Here is a 12,281-nt window from a genome sequence, read left to right as displayed (position 1 = left end):
ATATACATGAACAGTTTATGAATTTGACCACTCAAGGAGTTTTCAGGTACAATTCAGTCATAATCCATTTAATTTTGTTTCAACAGGGAGATCTATTGCCCATTCAGCTGAATAGACAAGATGAGCAGGGAGTGAATCAATCAGTGATTTACTGGATAGAGCTTGTAAGAGTAAGATCATGTAAATTTACATTCTCTCAGTTCATTGATTATTTTATACATCCAGTTCTTCAACTACTCAACAATCAGGCAGAGCCTAGAATTGGAGAAGAAATTAAAAATATATTGCACCTATCAGAGCAGACCAAGACTGGTGACTAGTACCTATACCAAAATTACGCTGAGATTAGGATCTATGGCAATGAGTTGGCTCCATACAAACTGCCTAAGTATGTGCTAATGAGAATATTCTCACTGGAATACATCAGGAAAATGATAAATATGGATGAAGTCCATTTTGTCTCAGGCAAGAAGAAATCACAGTTTCAACTCAAAGCCAAGGTAGAGAATTTCATTTGTAACGCTAGGTCTGCAGGTACAGAGGTAGACATATTACTAAAGAACATGAACCTCCCACCAAGCTTCACTTGGTCTTATGATCCTTTTGGGATCATTTCAAATCTTAGAGTATAGTGAAGGGAACACCTTACAATCATACTCCCAGGGCAGAATTGGAAAGATTTATGAACCAGGAGCAATGGTGTGAAGGGACTCTCACAGAAGCTGATGAACATGTCATATCAACTCCATAGACAAAGACTCCAGCTACTCAGAGTACTCAGCATAAGAGAGTTAGAGAGAAAACTCTCTTAGCTATAGAGCCAGGTAAAGAGTACTATATCTTACAAAAGAAGTTGAAAACTGGACTATCAATGTCATCAGGAAACATGTCACCATAGATAATTAATCTTGGAGAATTGGAAGATGTTTCATTAGCAGGGACCACTGATCCCAAGCCTCCTTCTACTTCTTCAACTCCTTCAATTGAACCTATGGAGATTATTCGGTCGACTGAGACCAGCTCAGTAGGAGATGCAAATATCTTCTCAACATTTTTGGAAATCAAGCAAAAGAATGAAAGTCTTAAATCTCAAGTTTACAGTTAGTTTTTAAAAAAGTCATCCACTTCCAAGCATAGACTTCTCTCTACCTTTGACAGTGAAAGAGGAAGGATGAAAATGGCATTTTTTTGGGCTCAAATTCCATTTCCAAAATCCACAACAGACTACAAGAAGACCATCTTCTCATTTGATGTGAACTAGATACATCCCATTGATCAAATGGATATGCATAGGCAATCAGGTGAGATGTTACTTTCAACAATGAATAGAACTACCATGCCTCTTTCCAAGCTCAGAACTGTTTTGTCTAATGTACAGTCATATCTTAAAATTGAAAAATCGTCATCCTTGTCTAAATATAACAAATTAAAGTCTTTAGAAGATATCATGATCAAGATTAGATATGATCCCCAGGACTGTAAATCAATTGAAGAAATACTACAAAAGAAAAATGTTGAGATTACAGCATTGAAGAAACAGTTGAAGTTTCCTTCAATTGAGAATCCACAGACCAAAGAAGTAGTAGAAAATGAACAACACAGGGAGGAGATGTTAAATATCATCATTAAGCAAAACATACAGATCAAGAAAATGGAGAACCGAATAGAACGACTGCTCAAGGAAAAAGAGGCAGCACAGTTTGATGTGACCTCAGTGACAACAATTCCAATAACAGGTGCACATTTAAGCTCATATCCTACTGAAATTGCTTCATCTTCAGCAATAGGTGAAACAACAAGGTTATCACACGAGCTACAAGCATAGAAATAACAAAATGAGAAGTTACTCCAAAAGTTCCAAACCTTGGAGTCACAGAAGGTAAAAAAATGATACCTTGTATGTAGAGGAAATGCAAAAGTCACATAGGATAAAGCTCAAGGTCAAATATTTAGAAAGAAATACTCTAATGGAAGACACTTTGGCCCAAGCCAAAGAAGACACCTGGTTAGATATTAGACACTCTATAACAGAAGTATGGCCATCCATACAAATCATTTTTGAGCAGCAAGAATAGATTGCTAAATGCAGGGAAAAGATAGAGACCTAAAAGGTAGCACTGGGCACAAAACCCAAAGGAGCATCAGGGGTGATCATGGTATTAAACTCTAAAACTAGGCAGCAGTTACAAGAGATGAACATTCCAAATATGACATCTACTATTTTGGAAATTAAGAAAGTCCTAGTAAAAAGAATATGTTAACTCAGCTGAAAACAAGATGTGAAACTTTGAAGACTGCAGTTAGAAGGTTTCATTCCAGATTCAGTATGTTTCATAAGAAAGGGTTACCAGAGATAGGGTCATCGAATGATCAGCTACTAAAATTGGAGGATTATTGTGAGAGACTATATACTATTGTAGTAGACATCAGTCAATTTGCAGGGATAAAAAGACATATTACCGACAAAGATTTTTTGGAAGCTTTGAGCTCTGACCTCACCGTCAAATATGAAGTTGGGCACCCTTTTCTCACTAAACCAAATTTTGAGAGATATACCGAAGTTGATGAGATATTTAGAAGGATGGTAAATCTCAAGATACCTAGTGAGAAAAGGTGGGATCAACTGTGTGAAACAATTGATTAACTTTTCATTCCAACAAGAAGACAACAACACAATATTTTGAAGGAACAGTCATCAACAACTTCCTATCTAATAGGGACACATCATGTAACAATTTTTCTTTTCCTTTCTTCTTTCAAACTATTTTGTAATCAGTTTAGGATATTTTGTTAAAACTTGTATAAATAACTCTCTTCTATGAGTTATTAAGGGTGGTACCTTTCCATAAGAAATTTTGTAAAGCATTGATGTACAAGCTGTTTCTAGATCACTGATAATAAAGCAAAGGATTCTAAATTTGGTGTCATACAGTCTTGTTTTCTTCTGTAAGTTTTCACTGTGTTTCAATTCATTATGTTTATTCTGCATATGCTTAAGTTTTACAGAGATATCAGGTGAGAATAAATGTGTTACAGTTATTCTTAAAATTTCTTCTGAAGTTATTATCGTAAAAAGACTGAGATATTGGACTACTGTCTAAAATGCTCCCTCTAAATCATAAAATTGTCAGCATCTTATGTAATTTTAAGCATAGTTTGTTTAACTTTTAAACATTAGAAAAAGGTTTTCCCACTTATGATAATTTATCTTTCTGTTTGAAATCTAAATTAATCATATATTCGTATTATTCTTTCTACACACCTTATAAATTCAAATCACTGTGTGAAGTTAAATAACAACCCCTTGATTATCTATTAGTACTATCTAAAAGAGTTAATACATCATTCTTACAATTTGTTCTATGTATTGGTCCTCCATAAAAACCAAAACCACAAAACAAATATCTTAGATGATTTGGCATGATCAATTGACCATTATCATCTCAAAGGAACAACACCACTTATCAGCACAAGAAGATCAAGGTAATCAAGTACAAGTATCAGAGGTAATCCTCAATGATGTATAATCACAATATGCTGATTTGAAATTTTATTTGAAGAATGGGTATGCTCCTATGCATCTTAATTGTAAAACAAAGTGTGCTTTAAGGTTGAAATCAAATAAATATGAATTAGTCAATGATGTATTGTTTAGAAAAAAACATGATTTAGTCTTGTTAAGATGCTTGGAAAAACCTAAAGCTGAGAAGGTCATGCAGGAATTACATGATGGACCAGCTGGAGGACATTTCAGAGGAAATACCACAACTCACAAAATCTTGCATGCAGGATATTATTGGGCAACGATATTTAAGGATGCACATGCATATGAAAGAAAGTGTAAAATTTGTCAAACTGCACCTGGAAGAGAAAGGAATCCAGTATTCCCTTTGCGACCAATAAACATCCAACAATTATTGGAACAATGGGGATTAGACATAATTGGTGAGATTGTTCTTAACTCTTTGAAACAACATAGATACATCCTTACAGCTACTGATTATTTTACAAAATGGGTAGAAGCTATCCCACTAAAGATAGTTAATACATAAAGCATTACTGACTTCATCGAGCAGTACATAATTACCAGGTTTGGCCTACCCTCCGCTTTAATGTTTGACAATGCATCTTATTTTTCTGGAAATACAATGGTAGAATTTTCTCTAAAGTGAGGTTATAAGTTAAATTATTTAGCCAACTATTATCCACAAGGTAATGGATTAGCATAATCAACAAACAAAAACCTCATCAGAATTATGAAAAGGACTATCGACCAAAATCATAGGAATTGGCACAAAGCATTGACATTTTCTCTTTGGGAAGACAGAAATACACAAAAAGCCTCCATTGGTTCTTCTCCTTTTGCTTTAGTTTATGGAAAAGAAGTTTTTCTTCCCACAAACATAGCAATCCCATCTCTTTCCCTAGTGCAATTCATCGATGAAAACCCTTCCTCTTCTCTTCAGGCAAGAAAATTTTAGATTCTTAAGCTTGAAGAAGAATGAGAAAAGGCTAAAGCAACCCACTTCCATCATCAACAATTAGTCAAAGCCTCTTTTGATATAACCTTTGCCAGTCAATTTTTTTTTGAAGTAGGTGTTTTGGTTTTGAAATGGGACAAAGCACATGAGGAAAAAGGTAGGCATACTAGATTCTAGAGACTATGGTTTGGCCCTTTTCAAATCATTGAGAAAATTGGTCAATCAACATTTCTTTTACAAGACTTGTCAGGTAAGATAGATTCCTTGCCCGTTAATGGGAAAATATTAAAAAAATACTTTTCTTAGAAGATAGCCTCTTCCAATTTTGTATCATATCGCCTTTAAGATTCTTAGGAAAATAAAGGTTAAGTAGTATTTACTTTTGGCTTTTCAAAATAAAATCTTTGACAATATTTCTGTTTTTTCGCTTATATAAGTAAGTAAAAGTTAAAATAAATAATTAGGACATTTGAGTACCAAAGTAAACCTGATTTCTTTGGCAAAACTTGATCTTGCTAAAAGAATTTATACTATGAACAAACTCTTATCTTTATAAATTATGAATGTTTTGTTATCAGTCAAGAAAAGAATCTTTAACCTAGTAAGGAATTTATGGAGATCAATATCTTAAAACTCTATCATTATCATCCAAAACTCTTAAAAGAGCCAATGATTCACCCCATATAATAAAATTTTCCTTTTTTAGAGTGTAATTCTAAAATATGTGAAAATTAGAAGATAAAAAGTCTCATTACGAGCTTATTTACCATGATCATAGGGAAATAATTAAACTAATATTACCAAAACTGCATATCAAAACAAGGTTGTGAGGACCACATCTTCCAGGCTATATACATTTTTGTTTTTTTTTTTTTTTACAGCAAATACAACCAAAAAGAAATGCATTGAGATTCGAATTTATTTTGCACATACATTTCTACCACTCCTTCCAGGAAACATATCATAACATTTCATACCTTTAACTAAGATCAACAGTAATGAAATACATATGTACCGTTCACCAGAAGGCGAGACTCCGCTTGCTCTGCTGTTGCTGGTATTCCCTTGTAGCTGGTCGCCTCCGCGAGTGAATGATGACGCAATTGATCCGAATGCGAAGACTCACCGGTTAACCTCCCAGCCTACTCCTTGGGAACTCTTCTTCCCCGCGGACCCCCGAGCTGCAATGGGGTTGTACAATGGAGACAAGCACTAGCTAGTAGAGGAGAGCACACCTTGGCTCAAGAGTCCCCTCTCTAAATCCTCTACCTCACCAAACTCACTATAGCTTCGTAATCACTGCTCTCACAACATCTCCTCCATCCAACCATAGGGTTCCCTGCCGTCTTTCTTCCATGGCTTGCCCCTTCTTTTATAGGAGTCCTCATAGGTGACACTTGTCATGTCATGCGTAATTAATTAATTTTTTATAATTCAATAGCTTGATTATTCACCCACCCATGTGTCATTCTCACATCAAGGGCCTCCCAAAATTATTTACTTAAATTTTTATTTAAAACTAATATTTTCCTCACCTCACAAGATTCCTATTTCTTCTCCTAGTTGTCTCTTTATCCCCCCTTTTATTCCTTAATTTGTGTTTATTACTTGAAGTCAATTAATGAGTCAAGATTTTATCCCCAATCTACTCCCTAATTTAACTCAGGTTATCTCCTAGATGGATATTCTTATGCTGGTTGTTGACACATGGAGCTTCTCTACATTTCTCTAAATTTAATTTATTATTCTCATTTTAATTCACCTTCCTCTTTTCTTAATTAGGTTTAAATTAGTTTAGGATTAATCTTTATTCTTACCATTATGTTTGTCTTTCCCCTTTTTCCTAATTAAACCACATAATCTTCCTAGTATTTTCCAAAATGGGAAGGGTAGAGTTTTTAAGGTACTCTATTTTAAATTCTTCCTATGATCCTCCTTATTCCAAGTTTTATTTTTGATTTAATTACATTGGTTTCTAATCATCATTTACCCTTGATGTAAATTTACCTAGTTTTCATTCCTTGCTTATATTTATTTATTATTATTTATTTTTAATGATTCCAAGGATGCCAAGTTTGGTTGTGCCCTTCAAGAACTTCCCTAGAAGTTCCAAGGGTGCCACACCTAATAGTTTATTTGTGATGTCAAGGGTGTCAGTTTGGTTGTGCCCTTCAAGAACTTCCCTAGAAGTTCCAAGGGTGCCACACCTAATAGTTTATTTGTGATGCCAAGGGTGCCAAGTTGGTCGTGCCCTTCAAAAAATTCCCCTGAAGTTCCAAGGGTGCCACACCACTTGCCCTTCAAGCATCCAGTGATTACGAGGGAAAATTATAATGCAACGTCATAGACCACTATCATCTCTTATGTTGCCTGCTATAGTGAGACTAATGGTGTCGGGGATCAAGGAATCCGCCTTGATGCGCGCCCCCCAATAAAGTCCTCATGAGCGAACCATCTTTGGAACCTGCCCTCATGGCATCGTGATCTTCAAGGCAAAGGTGCTTCAACCCTTCCAGCCCAAGTCACGACGGGAGTGCTAGTGGGTGGGATCAGGGACTCTGTCCCACCCCTCCCATGTAGTTCCATCCACTTGTACAACCCCATCACCCATATGTGAGTCATTCGGTCAAGCAACTAATCTGTGCCTGCAACCATTAATATATCATCAGAATATAGTTAAACATATATGGCAGATTCTAAGATCGACTTAGACTTTCAAGGATAAAATAATATGAATTTTCGTCAAACTAGGTGTCATCAACTCGTCACATGCGAGTGCCGCTGATGGTTCCCTGCCATACTTAATAATCATCAGTGACACGGTTTCTCAATGTTAGTCAATTATCATAATGGCATCATTAACAATTCCTGGTCATTCACATCATTGTCCATTGTAAGTCTGAACTAAAGGAAGTAGGTAACATAGGGGACACATCCCTCATGGTCATCATCAATAATCATCAATGGAGAAATACATATTCATTAAGCTATCAACATCGTAACATCGTAGAAATATACCTATCCATAAGATTTAGCCTCATTATGCTTTTAGTAGAGCGCATACATATTCTTTACTACCCTCGTCATAATTTCAAATAGAGACCAACTTAACTATTTAATATTGCAGTCATCAGAATGCTGATAGATAAGATACATAACCATTCATGCTACCATAATATCAATGGAAAGCATTCATAACATCACAACCATGAATATCTCAATCGCTAATAATAGTGTCATGGGACCAGATCCTCAATCTGAGGTCTTCAAAGAATAGAGTGTCTAAGATAATGTCGTATTAGGGTAAGGAAACTAGAGTGGGCACTACAAAGGTAATAGCCAATGATCTCATTGATCAGAGGATGAGGGTCTCATCAAGAGCCAACTTGTTCAGTTTAGTTATAACCAGTGAATGGCATTGTCATTATTAGGTCACCAAGCCTAGACAATGTCTTTTAAGAAACCTAAAAGAAAAGATTATATTAAAAAGGAAAAAAGGACAAGATCCAAGTGACATTCAAAGTAAGTGAATATCATTTTGAATTTTGAAAATTGATTCAGATGGGATAATGAATCATTGTTGGTTAAAAGATAACCTTGTCGAGGCTCTAAACGCCTGCTGGCAGCAGAGGCTCTATCTGTGATAAAATACACTTGCTATATCACTTTAAATCTTATTATTGACTGATACAAACATTTGTGTTTTTATCACTACAAGAGTTAAGTAGTTGAATAAATAGATTGAGTAAGTGATTATGATTCTAGAGAAATGTTCTTTACTTTATAACTCATGTAATTATTATTCCTATAACTCTAATTACTTTGAAAGTTTTAGAAATTTCAGAAAACTACTTAGAGATAACTGGTTCTCACAAGTGAATTGCAAATTGTTTTACTATAAAACAACCCCCCCCATTTATATATAGCAATATATTAGGTTAGACATATAAATGGGACCCTTTTAAAAATTTTGGTCTTAGAATAATAAAACCTAACTCTAAGAAATTTCCTTAAAAAAACTTTTAAAACAACCCAAAGATAGGATCCCCATCGTAAATCGCAAATCACGTTTTTCCAATGTGATGATCATGAAACATCTTTAAAAAATTGCAATGCACGATCAAACCTCCCACTACGATATCCCAATCAAACAACTTACGAACTTGCAATCGCATTTCGCAGAAATCGCAAGTAATTAAACCTTGCCACTATGAACTTCATTAACGATTTGCGAAATGCGATATTGCGATGATTGCAATCGCATTTCACCTTATAAGTAGGAAACACTACATTACATCATTTTAAAGATTGCGATGTGCGAATAGAGCAATAAGCATGTGAAATAATTCTATTTTAATGTAATAATGAATGGTTTGACAGGGTAATAAATGTTTAGCAGCTCGAGGAGAGGTAATTATTTCCAAGTTATGGGTAGTTAATGATGTATATCTCATATAAACCTTTCCCACAATCCAAAGTCATTTCAGAAGAGATTTTAGTCTTAATTGCCCGATACCGTCTGCGATGATATATCTCGTCCATTTTAGGCAAGCTACAAAAGATATGTCATTAAGGAAGTTGATGTAGAAACAGAAGAAACAGAGCATTACAGAGTCTGAGTTTTAAGAAATGGCTCCTATATTCTCTGATACGGTCTGTAGCGCTGGCAGGGGAGCAACAGCTTGGGAGGTCATATACAACAGGCTTGAGGATGAGTGTCCGAAGGTTACTGTCACAAAAGTGACGACTGATTCAATAAAACCTTCAAAACTCCAATTCAAGGATGTGCCTATCCTTTCCTTCATAGGATAGGAGCAAGAGCTAAAATCCTGCCATACACGAATATGATCAGGTGGTGGTGGAGAACCTCAGAATTGAAGATAGGAAACTAAGGAATTCGTGAATGGATCTCATGGGGTCATTCAGAGCAGAGGACCAGAAGCAAAAGAAAATGTACCATATACCTAACCCTCGGGATATATATGATAAGAAATATGTGGCCAAATTCACAAAGAAGAACCAAGAGCCCCTCAAGGTGATTCAGGGCTGGAGAGTATTGGAGAACAAATTAAAATTTGAGAAATCGGGTATGTTTGCTATAGCCTCTTTGGAAAACCCCTACAACTATGCAGCTGCTATGTTATGTAGACTATATGGGTCACCTAATAATGCTAAGTTTTCGTTAGAATGGATTCCTCTGATTGATGCCTGTGTTAATTCCCACATTATGAATTGGGCCACCATCCTATCTGATAACCTATCCACCATCATCACTGAATATCAATAGAAGAGATCCTCCTCACCAAAAAACCTTCCTCCATTCTATTTCAATGCCTACATTATAGACGCCATTTGTTTTTGCACTAAATTTCCAATCATGGTTTGGAAATGGACCTTACACGGCCCCTACCCTCTCCAACTCAGTCATAAGAAAATGTGGGAATCCCATTATATACCCCATTTCTATAAAATATGTCATGCTGTTATTTTTCCGCTACATTTATTAATTTTCAATAGGAAAGCCCCCAGGTTTTCCCAAGAAGCCATTATAGACCTCTGGCTGTTGGCAACTATTTTGTTGAAGAATGGTTCACATATATTAGGGTTTTTGGTAGCACAACAGACCCACATGTCCTTCCCTTGTATATTTTTGATGAATTGTTGGTAAGGGAAATCGCCCAACAGACAGTGGGAAAAGGTCTGAAAAAAGTTCTCAAAGAAAGCAAGAAGTTATTATGGCCATCTTTTCCTATCAAGTGAAGTTCTTTTTCTTTGGAAAATTTTAATCATGCGATAAAGGAATCAGTAAGCATGGAATGCCTCAAACTTCATACTTTTCCGTAAAGGCAATTTGATCCAGACAAGATAGCATATAACATCACTATTGCATTAAAGATCAAGTCATATAACCATGAGGCTAATGATTTTGAAGATCTGTTATGATCGGTTGAATCCTTCAAATAATCATTCGAATGGGCAAGGGAAAATATGAGTCTTCAAGATTTTGTAAAATTTCAGGAGTTTAGAAATAGAAGGCTCGAAATAATCCTGATGCACTTACTAAAAATCAAGGACAAACCTACACTCAGTGTGGCTGTTAACAACGAAGGACCTAGTTCTTGCATAGAATCTAAAGTGAATACTGAGAAAACACTGGATATAGGGAAGGCCCAAGACACCGATAACACAACATAATCCAGTAGGAAGTCAACAGAGAAACAAGTTATGAGAACCCCACCTAAAGAGATCAGTTCAGAGGTCAAAAGCGACAGTTTGGAAAATGAGTGGGATCAATTTAATAAGAAACTGCAAGACACTTCCAACATGATAGATACCCAGGAAACAATGGAGTGCTAAAATCCTCTGCATAATCAGGAAAATACAGAGTCCAAGCCAATAGACGAGAAAGCAATAGCGTCTCAGCAGACTAATATTATCCATGCCCTGCCCACATCAGAGATTGTCTCACTGCAGATAGATGTGTTCTACAGTTCACTGCACAAGTCTGTAGTAAGAAGACAGAGGAAAAGGATAAGGGTAGAAACACTCGAGCTCCCACCTGGAAATGAGCCAATGGACATAGTTTGGAGGGACATTCTTTCCAACCCAGCTGAGAACTTGGCTAGATTGTCACAGTTGACAGGAGCATATGCAACAACCACCATGGAAAAAGTCACTGAAGTCTCTATTTTGTTGAGAGAAAAGGAGGAGAAGATTCAATTGCTTGAGCAGAAGCTCGAAAAAGAGAGGGAAAGTGTGAACAGGCAAGCCGCTAACCAGCGCGCCCAATTGCAATATATTATGGAGGCCCTGAAGATAATCCATGAAGCTGATATATTGGCAAAAAATATGCAACTCTAAGAATTTCAAAAAGCCATGGAAAGATATAAGGATACTCCTACTATCAAGGAGTTCATTAAAGAGGCACTGGAACTGAATTCCCTCTTTATGAAACAACAAGAACAATTCTACCAAAAGATTTCACACATCACTCCTTATCTAATCACTAGCGACCAATTAATAGATAAAGTGATTGACCAGATAACTGAGTTTACTGATCTAAACACTAGAATCTCAAAGTTCATCAAATGGCAAGAAACAGAAGATAGGAGGAAAGCCAATTTCCCTGAGATTGAGGAGACACATAAGGACATTCTTTTCATGGATTGGGATGCAAGGATCAAACAAGCTGAGCTAATGGTGTCAAGAGCATCCGTGGTAGTGAAGAACATAATCAAGGTGATAAAACACACTCTGTTTGCCACCAACCTAGTAAGAGAAGGCAATACAAAAGAAATGCTTGATTTAGGTGATTTGCATAAAAGCTGGCAGGAAAAAGAAGAAACTCAAAGGGAAGCAATCGCAAAATTGGAAAAAACAGACTGGGATTCGTATTGGCAATACCTCATCAAGGCGCACAGTCAAATCATGATCCTTAACTGCTCATTTCATTTAACTCAGCGGATGCTGCCACCTCTCGCTGATGTGATTTTCGTAGCATAGGTCAGAAAACATTTTGGGGCACCTCCTCAAGTCAAACTGATGGCCGACATATGTGATTTGAAGGAAAAGCTGGCAGACAACAGATCATCATCATAGCCTCTGCTCATCAAGCCACTATTTATTTTTAGAGTTAGTTAACTAGTTAGGAGGAAGGTTGTTTGAAACCTCCTCAATTTTTTGTATAATCTATTTTTGCACATTAGTTAGAATAGTATTTATAGCTTTCTCATGCATTTAGATAAGGGTCTAGAATTTTATCAAAAACATTTGCAAAGAATGCACTATTGTAAGTTTTTG

General features: G+C 36.1%; 1 protein-coding gene across 4 annotated transcripts in view; it reads left to right on the top strand.

Annotated features, from left to right (window-relative positions):
* The window catches only part of LOC149222277 (uncharacterized), a 361,030-nt gene that overhangs the window by 277,474 nt on the left and 71,275 nt on the right, over positions 1-12,281 (top strand). The window contains exon 4 of one of the 4 annotated variants that reach the window (XM_089385347.1): positions 3,720-4,070. The exons of 1 other annotated variant lie outside the window; for it this stretch is intronic. In XM_089385347.1, the coding sequence (XP_089241473.1) occupies positions 3,720-4,052 (333 nt within the window). In that variant the 3' untranslated portion in view covers positions 4,053-4,070. Of the gene's footprint in view, positions 1-3,719; positions 4,071-12,281 lie in introns of those variants that run through there. 2 more of the 4 variants (XM_089385346.1, XM_089385349.1) reach the window with 2 other exon arrangements.

The sequence above is a fragment of the Pinus tabuliformis genome, chromosome Q (genome assembly GCF_031772625.1).
Source record: "Pinus tabuliformis cultivar Carrire ecotype Pingquan chromosome Q, CPIR1, whole genome shotgun sequence".
Taxonomy (NCBI): Eukaryota; Viridiplantae; Streptophyta; class Pinopsida; order Pinales; family Pinaceae; genus Pinus; species Pinus tabuliformis.
Note: the sequence above shows the minus strand (reverse complement) of the source record. Positions and strands in the feature narration are given on the sequence as shown.